The 23,574-nt window shown below is 34.0% G+C and overlaps 2 protein-coding genes across 5 annotated transcripts in view; one reads left to right on the forward strand and one right to left on the reverse strand.

The window, feature by feature from the left end:
* Dhx15 (DEAH-box helicase 15) overlaps nt 1-13,345 on the forward strand; it is a 158,389-nt gene extending 145,044 nt beyond the window's left edge. For both annotated transcript variants that reach the window (XM_090404090.1, XM_090404089.1), the window contains exons 12-13: nt 7,474-7,643; nt 12,705-13,345. In XM_090404090.1, coding sequence (XP_090260216.1) covers nt 7,474-7,643; nt 12,705-12,825 — 291 coding nt within the window. In that variant the 3' untranslated portion in view covers nt 12,826-13,345. The remainder of the gene's footprint in view (nt 1-7,473; nt 7,644-12,704) is intronic.
* A 3,428-nt stretch (nt 13,346-16,773) lies between these two features.
* The window catches only part of LOC150099769 (protein BCCIP homolog), a 100,371-nt gene continuing 93,570 nt past the window's right edge, over nt 16,774-23,574 (reverse strand). For all 3 annotated transcript variants that reach the window (XM_090403323.1, XM_090403324.1, XM_090403325.1), the window contains exon 8: nt 16,774-17,016. In XM_090403323.1, coding sequence (XP_090259449.1) covers nt 16,843-17,016 — 174 coding nt within the window. In that variant the 3' untranslated portion in view covers nt 16,774-16,842. The remainder of the gene's footprint in view (nt 17,017-23,574) is intronic.

The following is a 23,574-nucleotide window of genomic DNA, read 5'->3' on the forward strand; positions in this document are numbered from 1 at the left end:
TTATCTTAAAGCTAGCTGTTTTGAAGCAATTTGGGTACAAGTTTTTAGTTTATTTGCACTTAAAGTAAACATAATTCTGTCATCTGCAAAGCATAAATGGCTTGAATATCTCTTTTTTTTCTCTCCAATCAATAAGTTTGAATGTTTCTTCTTAAACATACTGTGAAAGATTTTGGACGATATTGTTACCCTGTCTTATACCCTTGTATTTCCAAAGTGGAGGTATTTTCTACTAAAATGAACTGTGGCATTGTTGATTTGATGGTTCTCCACTTATGGGTTTCATAGTGCTGCCTTAAGTATTGTACAAGTTTTTACAGGTGATCAATAAAAACTAGACTTTCATTCATTACAATGAATGAAAGTCTAGTTTTATGTAATTTTTTTTAATAAATTACAATTTATATAATTGTAATGATATTATTCATTACAATTATATCATTGTAATGAATGAAAACTGGATAGTTTTCATTCATTACAATGATATAATTATAAAATAGAAATATTGCTAGTTATTCATGTATACTTGGTGCAGAAAACAACACCCTATTTATGTAATGCATAATATTTTTAAAAGCAGATGTGTGTGCATGCAAATGCTTGAAATAAATTTTAAAAAAATATTACTTTTGAAATATTGTCTATATGAAGAGAGTTGACAAATGCTAATTTTAAATAAATTCTAACAAGGAAGTTGAATGTGTAAAAATGTGCATTTCTGATGCAGAAGGTAAAATGCTACATGATCAAGTGAGTTCCTGCCAGATGCACAAATATACATGTAATGTTCAGATAAAATGTATTAAAAGCTTTTAAATAAGAAATTTTTCTGTATAAAAAATTATTATAGTCAAGTACTCTACATGCGCACTGTTGACTTTAGAGTAGTCTAGAGTGATGGGAAACCTTTCAGGCTCAGCGTGTCAAAAATTCAGGAAATGCCTAACTTGACTCTGCTGGTGTGGTGCATCTTGGACTGTGAATGCCTTTTAGGTTCTTGATATGCTATGATAACTGAACACCCCCTAAGTGTGATTGCTTTGGTGAAGAGGCTACTGGAAGAATTAAGGTATCCATTGAGACTATGCAGTCCCAAATCATTTGCAAACGACCTAGGTGCTGGTGCATGGACATCTTGCATAGAAGAACAGTCACCATTACGTCAAACAAGAACAACATGGCATGAAAGATAATTTAAAAGGAAATATTTGAAGCTATCATAAAACAAGGTTTGAATAAGAATAACAGCCTGAAAATTTCTAAAATTTGGTTAACACATAACTGATCTTGATCATACACACTCAGACTGCCTAGAGCAGGGGTGGGCAACTGGCAGCTCAAACGTACATTTTTGGCAGCCCTTAAAAGGTTGACCATACTTACATGGCATGTGGCCTGTATGTTGAATTATTTAAATAATGCATTTTATAATATGAATAATAAATTAAAAATAATTTTATACCTATACTTCGTGATATCGGTGTACAACTTGCCGTGCCAACCAGGTGAGTCATCATGAATGGGGATAACAAAGACTTCATCCCATCTGATGACAACCGAGAATTTGGCACACTTTTGCAGTCACATGTCCTAGTCCGTCTTTTAATATACAGGTATCCCTTGCTTACCATAGTTTTGATTATCATGATGAAATTAATTGCGGCAATCCCTTGATATACATGGAAAGATTTTTGATTATTGCACCTTTAATCCTGAGGAGCTCGCAGCTGATCTGACAGATACAAGCAAAATGTTTAATATAAATATTCTTACACAATTCATTGTAGCTTGGAGGTCATGAGTAGCTGTGCATTCACATGTTATGAGTGATATTCCGCACTTGTTTTTGCTGTCAGTTTGGTTTAACACATATTATGTAAAGGTTTGTGGTATTTGACGGTAAACTGTATCTGAGAGATACCGCGACCTCCATTGTCAGTATAGTATGGTTTAGTTTTTTTTTTTTTTTTTTTTAAATTCTTTGTTCATTAATTTGTAGATTGTAACTGAAAATAAATACATAAGACTTATTTATCATACATCTCCTCTAGGAGATGTGCTTTACATTTATGGAAAATACTAAGGAAAGTGATCTGGAGCTAACCCCACCTTTACTACGAGTTGCCCATAAGGTTATTTATGCTTGCATCTGCCGAACCTTTTAGTTTCTATATATTCAGCACGAAATTCTAGTAGTTTCTTTAATTGGCTTTGAAATAATGTTGAATTCAATATCCACTTAATTTGTACCATCATGTATTATATTTGCAGTGTTTTTTCTTTGTTTTATTGCACGCGATTTTGATATACACGGTAACATCGAGGGATACCTGTAATTCAATAACATGAACTATTATTTTCAGAGGATATATATTTGTTAAAAATAATTTCAAAAATGGGTTCGAGAAAATGTAAAATTGCAGATGAAGGAAGAAGGTTTAATGATGAATGGAATAGCGAGTAGTACTTTATTGAAAATCGGGGTAAGCTCCTTTGTCTTATTTGTCATAAGTGTTGCTGTTATGAAAGAATATAATAACAGACGTCATTACGAGAATGAACATGAAAGCCAATACAAGGATTTGAACTGTGAACATTGACTAAATCAAATCAATAAATTAAAAGCTTCTTTGACTGCTCAGCAAAACATATTTAAGAAGCAAAGTATTCATAATGAATCAGTTGTTCATGCTAGTTATGTCGTAGCGGAACTGGTTGCAAAAGAAGGAAGGCCTTATACAGATTTAGAATTTATTAAACAATGTTTATTGGTTTATCTGCCGGACTTGTACAAGCCGAGGAGATGAAATCGGCACCAATTTATTTGAGCAGCTTAAATTTAAAGCAAAATCATTTGATTGTTTTCTCTGGCATTGGATGAAAGTACTGATGTAACAGATACTGCGCAAGTAATGATATTTATTTGGGGCCTCGATAGTGACTTTAATGTTCATGAAGAATTGGCCAGTTTGTGTAGTTTAAAATGTACTACAACCGGCAATGATTTGTTCATAAAAGTAAAAGAAACTATTGATTCTTTAGAATTGGATTGGAAAAAATTAAAAAGTGTGACAACTGATGGTGGAAGAAATATGTGTGGCTCTACAGAATTTAGGTTATGATAATCCAATTGTGTTGCATTGCATCATTCATCAGGAAGCATCTTGTTGCAAAATTTTATCATCAATGAAAGATGTTATGGACATTATGATATCAACTGTAAATTACATCTGAGGCAGCGGTCTGAAACGCCACCAATTTCAAGAATTCTTGATAGAAATAGAATCAGATTATATAAGGACATTATCTACTATTCAGCTGTTAGATGGTTATGTAGAGGTGCTGTACTAAAAAGATTTTTTAATTTACGTGAAGAAATAGATATTTTCTGTTTAAATAGAAATAGATAAATACTGTCCCACAGCTATCAGATAAAAATTGGATTATGTCTCTTGCATTTATGGTAGCTATTACAACGTACCTTAATTAACTTAATTTGAACCTGCAGGGCCAAGGTTAATTACTAGCAGAACTGTTTTCTGACATAAAACTTTTGAAGGCAAACTATGTCTGTTGGAGAAACGTATGATGGAAGAAAATCTACATCATTAAATATGTTGCAAATCTGCATCTACAGTTGGATGGCAAACACAAAAGAAAACTTTTGTTGGTATTATTGAAGATTTACAGAATTTTCAGCAAGATTTGTGGAGTTTCATAAAAATAGCATTGAAATGCCATTATTTTTGAACCCTTTTAATGTCAACATTGATGATGTACCAAACCAACTACGAAACTATATTACTTTGTTTTTACATGATAATTTTTCATTGGGTTTCATTTTTATGCTTGTTTCATATCTCATACTTTAAATATTTCTGTGTTTTTTAAGATTAATATAAATAAAAATTTATAATTTAAGGTTTTTTTTTTTTTTTTTGGCAATTTGGGATTTAGCCGACCAAATTGTATTCTTATTGGTTAAACCAAAATAAAAAATGATGGTACAACATGACAAAATTTCATGCCGGCTGAGGCATCGCCCGGTTAAACAAGCCCCCCCCCCCCCCCGGGCGAACAGCAAAAAGTCAGCTACTGGAACAAATCTGAAAACATACCCAAACTCAACAATACCAGAGTTAAAGATCGGTACTATCAACTTAAGAAGCCTGAATGGCAAAGAAATGGAGCTAGCTGAGGAATTAGATAAGTACCAGATCGACATAATAGGGGTGACTGAAACAAAAAAGACCAAAACTGGTGAGATCTTTCTGAGCAATAAATACAAAATGTTATATTCAAGCAATGACAATCAAGGAAAAGAAGGAGTAGCCATAGTATTCAACACAAAATACGAGGCTAATCTTCTTGAATGGCAGTCAGTCTCAAGTAGAGTAATGTGGGCAAATATGAGAATGGGGAACTGGACAATGAGACTTATTTGTGCCTATGGTCCCACCGAAGGTTCTACTAAGGTAGAAGTGGAGGAATTTTTTGAGGCTTTAGAAAAAGCCACTGACACAATGAAAAATGAAAAGTTGGTCCTTGTTGGGGAGGTAAATAGCAGAGTAGGAAATGATTGTGAGACATACAAAAATATTTTGGGAAAATTTGGAGAAAAGAGCAAAGCTAATAATAATGGCAAATATCTCATGGATTTCTGCTCAGGACATGGACTGGTTATTACTAACACCATGTTCCAACATAAAAATGTGCACAAATTCACATGGAGAGAAGAGGCTAGGAATAAGAAAAGTCTCATTGACTATGTTATTGTTGATAGTGATGTTTTCTCCCTGGTGCAGGACACCAGAGTGTACAGAGGATTTGAAATTGGAAGTGATCACTATTTAGTCTTGAGCAGGATAAAATTGAATTTCATATTGAAAAGAATAACATGTAAGAAAGTTTCAAAGCAAATAAAACTTGAGCAGCTCTCAGATGTGAACTGTAGACTAAAATACAGAAAGATTATTGAAAAGAAAATGAAAGAGTTTGAGAACAGAAATCAAACCTTGGAGATTCAGTGGCAAACTCTGAAGAAAACATTGATTCTGCCAGAGAGGCATGTGGTGAGGTTGTCTGCATGGATAAAAAAAACCAGAACTCCATAGTGGACACAGGAAGTTAAGAGGCAGTGAAGGAAAAGAAGAAAGCATATCAAAAGTTCCTGTCAAATAAGTCAGCTTGTGCTCTTAGAGAATATAGAGACAAATGCAAGAATGCTAAACACTGTGTAAAACTAGCTAAACAAAAGTCGTGGGAGGACTTTGGCAAGAATATAGAAAATAAATATCTAGAAGGTGGCAAAATATTCTGGAGGTTGTTGAAGAAGCTTAGGAATGGAGGAAAGAGTGCTGTAAAAGGAGTTAGAGATGATAAAGGTGACATGAAAACGGGAGAAAAAGATATCCTTGAGGTATGGAGTAATTACTTTGAAAAACTGCTAAATGATGACAGCACAGTGGTAAAAAAACACTGACTATGCATGCAGTCAGGAATACATATCCATACTTGAAGTAGAAAAAGCCATCAAAGGCTTGAAATGTGGAATGGCAGCAGGAGTAGATGATATTCGACCAGAAATGCTGAAGTATGGTAGTATAAGAGTCTTACAGTGGCTGCACTGCATAGTTCAGAAAGCCAGGACAGAAGGACGAATTCCCAATGATTGGAGTAGAGCTCTTATGGTACCCATATATATAAAAAGGGAAATAAAACTGAATGAGAATTACAGAGGTATTTCCATACTGAGTGTTCCTGGCAAGATCTATGCAAGTATACTTGAGAAATGGTTGAGAAGAATTGTGGAAGAAAAGCTTGGTGAAGAACAAGCTGGATTCAGGCCAAATAGAGGCTGTCAGGATCAGATCTCGACAAATAGTCGAGAAAGCATGGGAATATAACAAAGATCTGTATTTAAGTTTTGTCGATTTGGAAAAGGCATATGACAAGGTGCCAAGAGAGAAGCTATTCAATACGCTGCAGTTATGTGGTGTCAATGGGGCATTATATCAAGCAATACTTAGTCTTTATTTGAGTTGTAAGTCAGCAGTTAGAATTGAAGGAAGTACAGGAAGATGGTTTAATGTTAAATCTGGTGTAAGACAAGGATGTACATTATCCCCTCTGTTATTCATTATCTATATGGATCACATTATGAAGGAAAGTGGTATTAAACATTATATCAAAATTGGAGATGTTAATGTCAGCTCTTTGCTTTATGCAGATGATGTTATAATTCTAAATAAATCTGCTACAAGTCTGCAAGATTCCCTGACTAAATTGAATAACTGTTGTAATAGATGTAGTATGTGAAGGTCAGCAATAAAAAGACAATGAACATAGGCAGAATCATTGAAAATGTCAACTGTGTGCTGAATGGATAATCTGTGGAACAAGTAAAACATTTCAGCTACTTAGGCACGATTTTTACTGAAGATGGTAAATTAAATATAGAAATAGACAACAGAACCAAGGTTCTGTTGTCTTTCTTCAGGTTATAAAGTGGATATAGATAATTTGGCTAAGGGAAAACAATCAAAAAAAGGCATATTAAGCAGGGAGACACACATATTGTGATTTAGAAACTATATTACTTTGTTTTTACATGATAATTTTTCATTGGGTTTCATTTTATGCTGGTATGGTGGGAAGTCAATTGAATAAATTCCTATGGAATAAGAGAGAAATTAGTCGGAACACTAAATTAGATGTATACAAGACAGTGTTCAAACCAGTTTTAACTTATGGATCCGAGAGCTGGGTCAGAAGTAAAACACTTGACCGAAGACTAGAGACCGCAGATATGAGAGTCCTGAGAAAGATTAGAGGCGTGAACAGATGGCATCAATGGCAATATCATATTAAAAACGAGAATATTAGGAAAGAACTTGACATTGTCAGCATCCAGGAATGCATTAGCAGAGATAATCTCAGGTGGTATGGTCACTTAAATAGAATGGGAGAGGAAAGATTAGCAAAAGGTTGCTGACCCCAGGCACTTTCAACTGTACAAGCAAATATAATGAAGATCACAAGCTAGTGGCTACTTGAAACAGTAATGAAAGCTTAACAAGAAGGCCAAGAGTTTTATTTCAATAATCCTTACGGTTTTCCCATTTCTACTCTAAGCAGCACTTGAAGCTAAATGCAGTTAGTTTTGATACTATCTCAGGCAAAGGAAAATAAAACTAATATTACATTGATATTGTCAGTACTACTTACCAGGCTTAATAATAGGGGGGGGGGACTGCAAATTTTAATTCTTTTTGAAACAAAACTGGGATATTGTCTTAGTATTCTGTGGCAATGTCATCTCAGACTACTTTGATTACTTGTACTGTGCTATATCTATAACAGGGAAAAAAGAAATAAAATATGTTGATAACATGGGAAGTGTTTTCTTCTATTTATTTATTAACTTAAGGGAAAAGAGAATTTATTCTAAGTTTTACTATTTGTCTTTTGCAGGTTGCTCATTTAGAACGCACTGGTCATTATTTAACAATTAAAGATAACCAGGTTGTTCAATTACATCCATCAACTTGCCTTGACCACAAACCAGAATGGGTTATATATAATGAGTTTGTTCTAACTACAAAAAATTACATTCGTACAGTTACGGATATTAAACCAGAATGGTAAGTCATTTTTACAGGTTCAGCATTGTTTAAATTCAATATTTTGCAGTACTTCTGTGCGTTTCACTATATTTTGCAGAGAAGTAATTCCATAATCCATTATTTTCTCATGAGAATGAATTCTGTTGTCTGAAATTTGAACTACAGTGAAAATTGCTGTGGAGAATAGTTAATAAATTCTTTTATGGGTGCAGTTTTCATTCTAACCTGCATGCTTCCATCAGCCCCTTAAGAAAAGTGCAAGATCACTGACACACAACATTCTATTTCCATGTTCAGTGTATTCAAACTTTGCTTGGGGGGGGGGGGGGGTCATTTATATTGTTGCTGAGAATAACATCTCTGTTATTTGCCTATCTCATGCAAATCAACCCTCATTCTTGACTTGATATCAGCTGCTTTATAAACTGTAGAGTTATTTGTGATGTACAAAAACCCTAAATGCTTTCACCTATTTCCCAATTGTTACTGTATAGATATCCATAAGGGGAAAAAAAATTCTCACCAACTTGCAATATAAACATCACTTTCAAAAATGTTGTCCATACTATAGATTCCAATGTCTTTCTTGCAGCAAGGAATTTTCATATAACATATCTTTTTCTAGCTAGAATATAACATTTATATAATAAGCCATCAACACATTCCTCCTATGATGGGGGGGGGGGGGGGGGGTTGATTGCAGAATCGTGCTAAAAATGTTAGGAAGGAACTTGACATTAACATTGAATGTTAAGTGTGAGTAGAGTTAATCTCAGGTGATATTGTTGCCTAAACAGAATGGAAGAGGAAAGGTTGGCAAAACAAGTCTTATATAAGAATGGAATGAAAATGACAGATGACTTAGGTATAGGTGGATTGATGCCAGATAAAGGACTAAAATATAAAATCTGACAATATTGTAATCTGTCTGATAAGAGACAAATTTGGAGGAAAATTTGTCAGCAGGAATTAGCATTGTAAACTATTTGTAGTATTATTCAAATATCATGATGCCAGCAGCTTATTGGTGGTGGAATTGAACAAATAAACTAAACTTGATAAAACCTGTAATTGTATTTTTAAATGCTGATTCGATAGACATGAATGGCTATATTCAGGGTTCCAGAAATTCATTCACCAGTGGCAATGACTTTTCAGCCTTATTCTAAATACAGTCATACCCCCGACTTATGCAGTTTCTTATATGTACATATTCCCGTCCTGCTTCACCACTAGTTGTATCTTTCAGGCCCGGCCACATTTGCCAGTGTTGCACATGCTGTGAACAAGCACTGATGTGTTTTGTGCGGTCTCCATTCATACGTGATTTTTATAGTCTACAAACCTTGCGATTGTTTAATGTTATGTTATTGATGAAAATTTTATCACATAAAAATAATAATGTCATCCAAAAGAAAGCAAGTCCGATTCTTCTACAGCTAGCAAGAAAAGAAAAACATTGACTTTGGAAACAAAACTCAACATTATTAAGGATTTTGAAGGAGGAATGAAAATATGTGAGCTAGCAAAGAAGTTCGATCTACAGGAATCCACAGTAAGAACAATCATAAAAGAAAGGTTTACAGATTTTGGAGGACATAGATTCTAACGAGGAACGAATTGTAGCCACAAGGCAAGGAATAAAAAAATCATTAGCTTGCTATGAAGAAATTTTGCTTCATAGCAAGATTTCTTGTCATGCTTCATGACAAGAAAAAGACATTATGCCGTCAGACAAATCTATTAGATTTTATGACACCATCGACATCGAAATAACTTTTTTTTATGTACGAAAAACTACAATTATGATTATATTTCTTAAAAAATATAGGTGTTTTTGTAAACCTTTGGTCCCAATTGTATGTTTGTATGTATAAATTACATGCAAAATTATACCCTGAGTTAAGCAAATTCGACTTGCGCGTTTTTTGTTGGTCCCATCTACTGCGTAACTTCGGGCTTTTACCGTATATTATTTTCTTTGCATAATTTGCACTTTTTTCACTTTAAAACATTTCATTCACTATGAAGTTACTTAACCACAGGTGGTCGCCACCAAAATAAAACTTGTGGATCTGAAATCCTTAATTCGAACATTATAGCATCTCCTGAATAACAAAACATACTTAGTTTTAGTTGCCAGTTTTTCCTAAAGATCATAATGTAAACCAGTCGTATTCACTTTTTTCCCATCCTTTATCGCCTTTAATGTTTAGAACTTTATTTTTCTTTCTGTAAGAAAGACTGAAAACAATAACTGCTGAAAATCCAATTCCCCCCCACCCCCCACCCCACAGAATGGCTGTCCAATCACATTGTAACATATCAATTGATAACTTTAAAAATTTTTCTTTCTATATGAAAACACTTCATAAATATCTACTGTCAAGTTTCAGCAATTCCCGTTGTTTCTATTATGACAGTATTATACTGAATTCTCACAGCATGCATACTCCATTATGCATTACACTTTGTTTTCATTTCATTCACTAAATGAGAAAAAATTAGCTGAATTTTATTGTTACAGCACTTCATTGAATAACAGTAAATCTATCACACTTAAGCGCAACAAATTTTTCATATAATGAATGCGATTAAAAATTTGGAATGATTTCTAATTTTATAATCGATTCAGTTGAAAATTAACTTTACATGTATATTCAGCACACAAAACATCAGTAATAGATAATCTATTATGTAAAAAAAAAAAAAAAAAAAAAAAAAAATTCTCATGGTATAATTTCATTAACAAAAGAAATCGGTAATTATAACCACAAAAATTGAAATCGGCACAATTTAATTATATACTCTGGTATATGTATACATCTTATTCTTCCAAAAATGAAGTACATTTGCAATTGTAATATAGTATTGTCATAAAGCTTAGTGTAATTAAATACTTTAACACTTAATAGTATTAAAAAACCTTTTCTTTATGTGCTACCTACTTTCTTATTGTTTGCATGAATTTTATTATTTCAGTTTTTTAAAACGCATATTTATATAAAATAGACTGATATTTTTGTAGCCAGCAACTTCATGTTGATCAGAGATAAATATGAGCTGACTTTTGCCAGCCTAATTGATCTCACCAGTATTGGAGTTCTGTTAAGATATTATGTTTTCTCTCCAATTATGCTGGGTTTGTGCAAGCTGCTACTGAAATAGGTTTCCTCTGCAACGAAATTTATAAACTGCAGCCAGAGTGATGAGGTTTCATATGATACATGTTAACATCTAATTTTGTATCATTTAATGCACAACTACAAGCTGGAATTGCATCATGGATCCAAATAGCAAATTTCATCAAAATTAATTTAGACAGAGTAAAACAGTAATACATCTTTCATTGCCTCAAATGTGATCATTTCCTATAAGTAGATTGTAGCCCCAGAGTTTTTTTTCAAAATAAGCTCCAGTCATATGGAAAATGTTTACCGTATTATTCTTAATACGGTAAACATGTTCTTAATGCTTAAGACCAGCATATTTCAAAGGTTCTAACCAAATAAATTACAATTTTCTACAATGTTTGCATACCAAAGAATGGATTCTGTGAGTGTCATGGAATTGAGCTATGCCCCCATTCTTCCGAATTTAGTATTTGGCTTTGAGATCTTGCCAATGACATTCCCAAATGGTTATAAAGCTGTTCAAATTTTCTGGACACACTGAAAAGCCTCAACCTCTCTTTAGTGAAGTTCAGTTAGCTGAAACGGCTGACCCCCTCTCTTAACAACACACACTTCCAACAGAAAATCAGAATATGAATACATGCATTTGATTGCATACCACATTTAGGTTTCATAGATCTTAACTACCTCAGTGCTAATTATAATTTTCATTTCACAAATTTTTCCTTTAATGTAGTCTCTTTGATGTTTTAAAGTGAGTATTTATAAAATATTTTTTGAGCATAGCCATATTGCATCTCTCCATTATATTTAGGAATGCAGTGGATTAGCCCTATACAAGCTTGAAATGTATAAAACTGCATGCAATACTTTAAGTTTTCAACTAAAATACTGTGAGTGATGATAAATTCCCTGCTGACTTTTATGATGAATTGATGATGGAAGAGATGATGTTAATAACTAATTATGAGGTGGGCACCTGAGAACTGCAGCTGCTTTTCATAAGCAGACAGTTGAGTAGTTAATCAATGTATAATTAATCAAAGATCTCTGCACTCGGAGGTGTGGAATATTCTCCCTTACAATGTGAGGTTGAATCTGGACTTGTCATAACTTGTTGAAGTATATCAGGAGTATCTGTTTGGAAAATTACAAGTGAAAGCATAGGGAAGCTGAAAGCAACCTGCACTTTTACTATGATGTAAAAACTTTGGAAAACGTGTTATGTACTGGAGAAAATTGTTGAAAAATATGAAAATAGACTTAAACTAATCCTATTTCACTATATTTTTTTTGTGGAGGGAGTGCATTATTTAGGAGGTTAAGTATTTATGACTGTAGATCCGTGTGCGTTCACTGGGCTGGTTTGCCTTTTCTGAGGGATGAAAAATCTGAGTTTCCAGGTGAAAAAACCCTTTACGTCCATGTGAGACCGGCTAACTTACCTTTAGTCGAAAGAGACCAGTACAGGTTCCTCACGTCATGGATGGGAATCGAACCCAGGTATTCGACCAAAGGGCTTCATCTATACCAGCTATAGAGGCACTAATGTTCCTGGTGCACATGTATGTGTGTACACATATATATATATATATGTAATAATATGCAAAAAAAAAAAAATTTTTTTTTTTATAACACTAATTGTCACTCAGTATAGCTAAAATTATGCAGCTGGTTTAGACCAGTCTTATAAAAGTGATTAGTTTGAGTCATAAAAAAAAACAGCATTTTTCACTTGTGGCCTGAATTCAAGAATATGGAAGTGAGGGAAATTGCATCACCTGATTTTCAAGAACATGAAAAGGGAAAAACTTGCTATTTAGGAATCTATGACTTAGCATATATCTAGGTACATATAGAATTTTACCTTAAAATTTCAACATGTTGAAATTTGCATTGTCATTTATATTAAACAATTTTGTGCTTTTTTTTTTCCCTCCCAAAGGCTCGTCAAGATAGCAACCAATTATTATGACATGGGCAATTTTCCACAGTGTGAAGCAAAGAGGCAGCTGGAGCTTATCATCAACAAATTAGAATCACGGCAATATCAAGAAGGATTCTAATTATTTCCCACGCTCCCATATTAAATGTATTTAGATAATAAAGAACTGTTTTGATTTAAATTCCTTCGTTGGAGTCTGATTCAAAAGAACAAGAAAAGTAATTTTATATTGGACTGCTGTGCAGGTGTGTATATATATATATGACTTAAAGGGTACTGCACATCCCCTCACCTTTTTCTGTTTTAACACTTCTTGCCAAGAGTACCCCCCCCCTCAAATACATATCAAGATATTTAATTCTAAATTAAATTTTCATTTATTATTTATGCCATCTTATGTTTCATTATTTACACTACAATTATTTCACTCCATTCCATGAATTTGTATCTTTCTGAAACATTTGCTATCTGCTTTCCTACCAAAGGTGGTAGCAACTCTGAAAAGAAATGCACACTGTTAGTATTTGAAGTTATTTTAGTTATCATTATATTATGTATGTCACAAAATGAGGTTTCAGCTAACAAAATCTGTAAAATATGTCCTTTATTGATTTTTATGGAATAAAAACTTCTTTACTTAATGTTTTTATAATTTCTGAGAGCAATTAGTGCATCCTGTATAACATTACCCATATGAACTGTTAATGTGTGATTCAAATTTTTTTTTGCAGCATGGCATAAGCTTTCACCCAAACATCACTGAGCACTAGCTTATCCTTTTTCTTTGTAATTGCTACTTAAATAATTTCCAATGATTTATGCATGCCACATAAGAGTTCAACATAGCTTGTTTTATGAAACACATTAGATATGAAATCTTTCCTAAACCAGGCAGAAATATCAAAGATATTAAGATGCAAACATTTATTATCTTCATTCATAGCTTATGAAAAAGTCAGAAATAAGTCTAGTCATTTGACTAGAGTTCTGAAGCCTTAAATTGGAACAGTGTATTATCCATGTCAAAAGTGCTGGACATCCTGGTCTTAAATGGCGTGAATTAATCAGTTCACAGGTTTTACATATTTATACAAAAATCTGTCCTTTTAAGTCCACTTGAAAAGATGCAAACAGTGCAGCATATCAGCTGGTATGTGGTACTTTCCTTGAATGGTTGGCAAATTAGACATTCTTACCTTATTTCAAACTAGATATGTAGCCTTTGGCAGCACTAATGAAATTTAGCAACTGCTTATTGTAAGCCTGAAGTGGTGCAAAAAAGTTCCATGACTACAAAAAAAAAAAGAAAAAAATCCTTAGCCAGCCCATGGTTTACATATAAAAAACAAATAGCTGCCCCTGCATGTTCTTTACAAGGAATACTGATTTAGCTGGGGAGAGAACACAGAGATCAAATTTGTTCGCAGTCAAGAAAGGAATGAGCTAGGTTTTTTCAGATCTAGTATGAATTTAAGGGAAGATATAGCAGCTGGTTTTGGTGATTTATATCTTCTTCTCACTGAGTCCTTAACCCCCTGGGGAGTTCGGATAATAAAAACTCCTCTACAGTGGATAATTAAAGGATTGCTTTTATTTTGACATAACAACCTTGCACATGTAGCTAGTTTAGCAATGAAGCTTGGATTAATCAAATTCTATTATCTCTTAAAAATGTAATAGTAGTGACAGTCCAAAAACTTGCTGAGTTATAGATGAAAGGCATGTGTACTGATGCATTTTTGAGTTTGTACATTGAATGCCTCATGCATACTCTCCCTCTCTTTCAGCCTCAATGTTGCATGCTACATTACTCAATTTTAAATTCTAGTAGATCAACTGTGTTTTCAAATGATTAAATATTTTTCTAAATTTTGAATATTGTTAATTTTTTTCCCTCCAGTTTCCACACGTTTATAATTTTTACTCACAAGTTTTGATGTGATCCAGTTTATTGCAGTTTTAATAATTCTGGGTCATCAAGTCAATATCAATTGTCTTATTGCACTCATGGGATGTGAGAAATTTGGCTTGTGCTCTGCATGTCATAACTGCAGCCTTTCCAATTCTGATAAAAAATGAAACTACTGATTTTAAGAGTATCAAATTAATGAATTTCCATGTTGAGGTGGCGTAAAAGATGGAATGAATAAAAACCATAAACTAACAACCTAGAGATGAGAATCATACACAACGGCAAGTTATGGAGGAAGAGGGGTTAATTTGATACAGAAAAGTAAACTATTAAGTATGAGGCTATATATATCATCACAAATTACATTTGTATTATATTATGATCTTAAGGGGTATACTTAACCAGAAATGTATAAGAGCTATTTTATCCACCCATACCATGTATAAGAATGAAATGATGTAAAACAGTGTACAGATCATTTATTTTGGGATTTTTATTTTCAAAAAAAGCCTGGTCTCAGTCATTTTTTGGTCCATCAGTAATTGCAGGTAATATAGACTTGCATAAGGGAAAAAAAGTCTCCATTAGAAGGGTAACTAAATTATCCAATCCTCATTCCAACTAAAGTATCAAATGTGCAACAGGCTTATATTTGTGACTGTTTTCTGAGATGAGAGATGTTTGAAGAAATTCAAAAGAACTGTAAAAATTGCAAGAGTGTGCCAAATGCAGATGGGTAAAGTGAACTCAGAATGTTCAAGGCTTTTGCTATGCCTTTCTGCAAATTCTTGATTTCACTAGCACATAACTGCTGACAGCTCTCTGAATTTCTCCAAGCTTTTCTACAATTATATGAAGAGTAGGCACCAGAACAAAAGTCCATCTTGCAGATCATTCATTAGTTGAGATTTCCATTATTTTAAGGACTAGAGGAAGATCAAAATAATGTGAGAAAAGGAATGATTAATTTTCAGAGCAGGAGAGAAGGTAGCCAAAAATTTAATGGTGGAGCACAAGTTTCTGAATAATCATCTATCAAGATTATTCTAGTGACAAAGGAAATTAGAGGAATCAATCCAGAGCCAGGCAGGGATTTACCTAACTTATCTGAGAGTTGGAGGAAAAGTCAAGATCAATTTTCTTTGTAACAAATGAAGCATTACTCACCTGATGTTAAAAAAAAAAAAAAAAAAAAAAAAAAAAAAATGGTGCTTCAGCAAGACTTGAAAATTTTCATAGCATACTGAAAATTTGTACATAATTAAGAAAACAATTGAAATCAGATCACTCCAGTGACTAACTACCATTAAGTCTGAGTCATTTCCCCTTCCCCAATAGAAATGTTTTAAAAGGTTATAGTCATTCATTACAATTGGAAATCTAATCGCATCATCACAAATACCAAACTTTGTATAAAACTACTGGTAAAGCCATATTTATTGGTTCTCAGACATGGAACATTACTGCTCAATGAGAACTTAATATCATCAAATAGCTTTCGGACTGACTTTGATCAACAATAGGATACATATGGTTCTTTAATACTGTCAGCTGATGTGGTCAGGACACCAACTTAGACATAGAAAGCTCTTGCTTTCTACAAACTAATGGACACAAAGGAAGGAAACATCTTTAGCAATATATAAGCAAACTTCTTTTTTGAATTTTTGAAAATGAGACTCGCAAATCATCTGACATTTACCATACATAACAGAGCATCTTGGCTTCTTCATTTAATAGACTGAGTAGCTGAATAAATGCTATCTGAAAACACATTTAATCATATGGTGCAACACAACAGTTAATCTGATTTTTTCCCCAATAATAGTGATAAATTCATGGTGATAGGATTCTTATCCATACTATGCAAAGTAATGCTCAGTTTTGTGTAAATAAAATGATAGGGCATATGCACACAAACAAAGGAAGAGCTCATATAATGTGGCAGAAAGTCATTTTGAATTCAAACATAGCTATAAAAATGATTTTTAAAACAGGTAACCAATGCAATATTTGTTAAAAGATAGTCAACGATTAATGTAGCAAACTTTTTAACGCCAAAGATATATTTTGTCATAACGAATTGCCTTTGAAATGTTTTAATACACTTTCTCATGACTGAAAGAATAAATGAACAGCATGCAATCAATCATTCAATTCTGTATTTTTACAAAACTGGGTGTAATTTATTTCATTTTTTCATTACACATTTTTCTTCAATCAAAATTAAGTTGCAGAGAACTCTGTCTTCAACTTTGATAGTAGAACTTCTAATTTGGAAGCAGTGAAAAGCAGTACTCGGCGATAGCGTACCCATTCTTTATCTTCTTCTGTCCAACATCCACCCAAAGCACTGTCCGTCTCTTTATCTACACAATAATCAATGTAAAGTTCTGCTTCCTGTAAAATAAATTATATATTCAAAACTTATAAAAAAAATTTAAACAATTGAATTATAAAAATTAGCATCCAAATATAAAATATCTGGGGGAAGGGTCATCTCTTAAGATGTGATACCTCTAAGGACTCCTCATGGAGGGAATTCCAAACCGCACTATTACCCTGCACTACTGTTTGTAATAATAGTATTTTTATCTTGTGTGGATAGTGCATCTGCTCTCCAGCCAAAAAGGCTTGGGTTCAAATACTATGGGCATGGATGTTTGTGATTGTCTGTGGAAATGGTGGTGGTGTAGTTACAGTCAGTCAGTGATTGAATGGTGGAGACCAAGTTGTAGTAGTCCAGCTACTACAATTTTAAATAAGTAATAATCTGAGTTTGGTGATTTAAATTCAGTTAGAAATGGTCACAGTAGGTGCCATAATGTGATGTACTGAGACTTCTAAATTATTCTATACGATAATTTTAATAATAGATGAAACCTTCTCTGAATAATGATTTTTCTTATCTGGAAAGAAAACTCAAGTATCTTCCTTCCAATCATTCTCGCAACCATCCTATGGAAGTAATATGAACTATTCAAGGATGAGATATCTTACTGTTTTGACTTATCATGGTCAGCAATGGATGATCCCCAGACCACTATTTAGTTAAAATACTAAATAGTGGTCTGGGGATCATCTTGAAGTCTTTTTTTCTCTACTAAAGTACTACTTTCAGAACATGTGTCAGTTCATCCTAAAGGGAAGGGAGAAATAAGCAACAGATTATTCAGTTACACTATTAATGCAGGAAGAGAGAAATTAGAAATGGGTGCTGCAATTTAATTATGCATAGAGTTAAAGTGGTCAATTGAAATTCTTACATTACTATAAATGTAGTAAAATGAATGATAAGGAAACAAAATTATAATATTTGTCATCCATAGTCAGGACTTAACATTAATTTGTTACAGGCAAGTTGTAGAAAAAGTCCCCAATCATAGTTGAAGAGTTGTAAGTCGAGCAGTTGGCTGTCATAAGGGAAAGTTGTTAGCAATCCTAGTTGTGAATTACAAATGTAATCACATAATTGTGGTTATATGAACTCCAAGGTCAGGCAAGGTTATTTTTCTTGAGGCTGTCTTGATGGGGAGCAGCCTCCTTCCAACAGTTGGGGGGAAAAATCATTATAAAAATATGGACTTCATTTGAACAGAAGGGTTCACTTTGAATTTCCATCCTACAAAGTAAGATACTCTAGTAACTTTGTTCTAGATTCCAAGCTAGTTCAGGCTTCCAATGAAATGCAAGTACAATCTTAGAATTTGAACGTAGGGCTTTCACCCAAAAGACAGTGGCTAGCAATGAGTAAATCAGTCAAACACCTATCTTTTAACTCAAAATATGAGACTCTGGATCTTGATTGGTTCATAAGTGCATCAAAAGTGAAGAATGAATGTGAATTTCATGTAACTATGGCATCACTGGTGAAAAGTGAGTACAAATTGAAATCTGATCTGGAGAAACTAGGCCTAGGAAAAATGTACCAGAGAAAACTGATGGGAATGTTTATTGAAGCATGTAGATGCTCTTGACATTTCCTCATACAGCACTGCTGAAACCGCCATCTTATGGTCTGTCTTATACCCTCTGCAACTCAATTTCTCTGGTTATTCACAGTATATATATATAAAACAGTAGATGGCTTCCTCCCTTCACATTTCTCCATCAATGAACCAGGGCTCTTCCATTGCCTATACTGTTTATGTACATAATCTTTTCAAGGAGCGTTATCCATAGTTTTACTGACAACATATATATATATATAAAACAGTAGATGGCTTCCTCCCTTCACATTTCTCCATCAATGAACCAGGGCTCTTCCATTGCCTATACTGTTTATGTACATAATCTTTTCAAGGAACGTTATCCATAGTTTTACTGACAACATAAGCGCACGCCTTCAGTCATTTGACAAGTCTTGTGGTGCTAAAATATCGTATCTCTAACCAATGTATTTAAAACACTGATCTTCCTGCCATTCTTCAATGGTATGAGGGCTTGTTTGTTTTTGGTTTAATGGCACAAGGACAGCTCTCTGGTCATAATACACCAGTACACAAAGTAATAAATAAGTGGCATATACAAGTCTAAAAATGTGTATACAAAAACAAACGTCTTGCAAGGTAATAAATAAATAGATATGATAGAAAACAGTATAAAAACAGTTTTAAAAGGCATATACACGAAGCGATAAAACTTATGTACATTTATATAGGATGGTAAACATTAATAATCTGTGAAAATTTAAAAACGAGGGTAAATCTGCCCGAGTATATACATAGAGCTCAGATAGTTATGGAAATGACTAAAATAATGACAAACTGCTGGTTGCCAAAATGAGGACAGTCCACGCTAAAATATTAGTCCTGTATTACTGAACTCATACAAAAAACGACTGTGATGATTATGACCTATGCAGAGCCAAGAGAACAGCTTTCTCTTTACAGTCCCTGTGTCGACCAGACTGTCCCAACTGAATTCAGGTTTGATAGTTTATTTTGTTTCTTTATTCCATGATAACTGCCCCTGGGATAAAAATTCTTTTTTTTTTGTGATATGTGTATGGGACAGGCAGATAGTGGAAGCCTGAGCTTCAGTATCTGCAGCCTTGTGTTACACCCTGATACCTTAAGAATGTAGAATTCCCAGCTATCATGGCGTAACATGAAGAGAAAATAAAATAAAATCCCTGTATAAAAGCTAATAGATGAATTGTTTAAAAGAAAGAAAAATATTCTTGCATCCAAGTAAAATATATAACAAAAAAAAAAAAAGATGTTTGTTGAGCTAACTAATAAAAGAAGGAATATATTAGTGTTGTGATATGTGATATAAAAAAAAAAAAAATTAGCTAAGTACGACAAAGGATTAGTCATAAGAAATTGTATGTGAGAGGCTAGAGATTAAAATATTAAGTAAATTTTTAAAAATTTGGAAGGGGGATTAATTTAGAGGCTAGCAAAAATAAAAAATAGACTCGCTCAGGGCCAATTCCTGGATTTGAGACATCGCCACAGGCTCGCCGACAAAAGGATGTTTGGCAGAAAAACGCCGCCCTAATTGGTCGGTGAAGTCGAATCAAGTAAGGGGCGGAGAAAAGAAATTAAAGAAAGGTGCTGTTAGGAGTCGAGGTATAAAAGGGTTAGAAATTCTTCCCCGCCCCCCCAGGGGCTTTTTCCTGGATAGTTTCTTCACAAGCTCCTTCGTATAGGTTTCATGTGGTTTTCCTGAGTGGCGGGATTGGAGTTATCTCTGTCGTCACAACAAGGAAACAAAAGTGAGCGGGATTTCGATTCCGTATTTCCTATGGTAAGAAATGAGGAATGCCATTTAGCTCAGGAAAGAAGGTATCTATGTGTTTCATAATCCAGTGACAACTACGAAAGAAGGAAACCTGTAAAGAAGTCTGTGTCCACGTGGTGAGTTTCACAGCCGTTGTATAGATGATTCTAAAAGTGTCCTTAATTCAAGTACGAAAGGTTAAGATCGTGTAAGCACAGTTTAATGCCAAAGGAACTTAGGAGTAACAGATTATAAGAGAGATCATACCAGGATAGAATAATCGGAAAAAGGTAGAGGCCAATATAGAAAACTCGAGAACAAGGTACTGTAAAAAAATCTCGTTAACTGAAAATCGTCTGTAATTGTAATCATTCTATTACTGAACTGATGAAGAGACTAAAAAATTATACTAGGACTTTAGTACATGATTGATTATAATGAAAATATACTTATTAATATTATATAATTCATGTGTCCTGAGAATTATGCATGTGTATTGTAACGTATAGGAAAGTTTTAAATGTCAAAGTTATGTGTTAGTACAGTGAAAGGATAATTTAATCTACATAGTTTTGGATAGTTAAATAGAATGAATTGATCATATATGTCCAAGTGCTACAGCATATATTCAGATTAATATAGGGTTAACTAAGGTGTTAATTAGATCTGGGATTATACATGATTTTGTGTTGAATTTTATGGCGGCATGATTGCGATACCCATATAGGATCATAGCCAAAGTACTTGTGATAAGCTAATGTTATTTTGTAAATATTTTCTTAGTATTGAATTATATTAGAAATTGAATTGTACCATACTAATGAGTTTAATAAACCTTTGTTCATTGATAAAACAGTTGTCTGAAATTGCTGCCCAATGCACCACTTGAAAAATGTACGAACCTAATCACACGGGAAATTAATGTGTTAAAAAAAAAACGAGATCAAGTATCACGACTGCAATATTGTTTCACATTCAGACATATTTTAGTAATTGCTCCTTGTTTTTGTGTTTAATATCTCAAACTAAATGTCCCAAAAGGTGCAGTATAATATAAATATTGGGGTGATATCTCGTGCATAGATAAGCAGAATTTCACTAGATAGAATAATAATCATAAAATGGGACACAACACTTGTTTCCTTTAATCCCAACATGGCTTTGAATCCAACAAAAGTATTGTATATATCCAAGTGTAGCTTGCTTCCATAACTGAGAAAGTTGGATTTAATAGAGCACTTATGCAGTTCTAGACTTATCACCTGGAGAGAACTCTGTGAATCTGCACATATTATGCACCTTTGGTAGTGATGCAATCATGTATTTTAAAGCAAGCTTTATTCCATACAGCTCAGTAATGCTGTTACATTCTAGTTGGATCTGAGCAGATACGCTGCCTTGGAAGACAGCTGAAGATCCCATTAGGGTCTCTGATTCTGAGCCATCAGTGAACGGGCACACAATCACAGTATTAGATTCTATGAGCTTGAAAAGAGCTGACAATACGAGGGGTGGAATATTTGCATAGCCTGCAGAAAGAAAAACCAAACAACGGTATATATGTGAATGTTATGGTGGAAGTATTTAGGGGTGTCTGTGCTATATTGTCTACCCCATAACTAGAGCTTTTACTTGCAAATCATAATGGCTGTATGGCAATGTAGGCCGATGGGTGATGTACAGATTTTCCCACCATAGACAAAAATGGTTAGTCATCTGGCAGAGACTATTTTTGTAGCATACAGTAGAATCAGCTACTGATGTCAAAGCAACAAATGTGGTTTATTTGCTTTGATGTAAAAACTAGGGATTGGCAAAGTCTGAAATGCTCCAGTTGCTGTTCATATAGCTTGACAGTGAATAGTCTAGCCAATGCAAGGTTCTCTCTCTCTCTCTGGCAGAGGCTACACTTAGGACCCATAACCAAGTTTGGATGTAATCAGTGCTCTGTACAAGTGAAGCAAAGACTATCCCTGAGAGATGGAAGATAAGGTATGAAGGATATTCATTGCTTTGTAGCACTTTTCTTGCAACTGTAGTACATGAGGTGAGTTTATTGGCATATATGATATCCAAGAGCTTGGCTTCTGGTGCAACTGGGATTAAAGTGTGTCCTAGTCTGAGTTCTGAGAATGAAGATCGGCAGCAAAAATTCATATATACACTGTCTTTTGCTGTAAAAATCTAAATTCATTTTAAAAGATGCTTAATGGCTTGCTGCAGTTGTCTTTCTATGACAAGATGGTGACACACGTCTTTGCTCTTGGTTGATCCTGTTATAGAAGATATATATATACACACGCTGGATCCAGGATTCCTTCTGGCTCTGACAACAGCTGTCTTGCTTATGAGCAGCAAGTTTAGTATCTATGGAAGATATTCTATACTTTCTTATGAACTTTCCTAACTGCTGTGCACTCATCATTCAATGTTAAAATCAACTAGATGTAGCATTCTTTGTAAGAATCCATGACAATTCTATTATAGGAATGTTTTCATTATTTCTTTTTGAGAGATGTTTGTGGAGAAGTTTCATTTTCGTTAGTCTTGAATTTTTTCTCTTTCAAAAACTGAATGACAGTGTCCATTTCTTCACCAGGAAAAATATCCAAGATGTCATTATTGTTTTATCGTACCGTGGGGGAACAGAGGTATCAATACTATCTGTTAATGGGCCATTTATTAAAGACTGGAGGCATGTCTTTGGTTCTCTGTGGTGTGCACATTCCATTTTTTTATTATTAATAAAAGGATTTTCAGGCAGTGGGACAATTTTTGGCATATCTTTGGAAGTGAGTCCAAGTGTATATTGTAAGAAGGGGGGATTCATGTAATTTCCTTACTGACACTTTCTTGGCATAAGAGGGTTTAGCAAATGTTGCTACTGTTGTGGTATACCATCTCTTTACTTACTGATTGTAATGCATTGCTCCATTCTTATTTTTTGGAGCAATTGGGAAGTTATTTCAGTCTGCTGACCCTTGTAGGCAAGCCCATTAGCCAAATGATCTAAGTTGGGCCATCCAGGAGTGCCCAACTTGCCAAAGAAGTGCAAAGACTACCAGAATCTTCCTTTCCACATATCAATGAGTCACACTGCATAGCAAACATGGTGCCAAGGTTCTGGGATCTAGAAGACAGGATAATAAAAAAAGGATCAGCACCATCACTGGGAAGTCCTTTCCACCACAAACAAGTGTCTTATGGAGGGTGAATGATATCAAAACAGTC

This window comes from Typopeltis vanoorti, chromosome 14 (assembly GCF_054136105.1).
Source record: "Typopeltis vanoorti isolate ZY-2024b chromosome 14, IOZ_Tvanoo_1.0, whole genome shotgun sequence".
NCBI classification, from domain to species: Eukaryota; Metazoa; Arthropoda; class Arachnida; order Uropygi; family Thelyphonidae; genus Typopeltis; species Typopeltis vanoorti.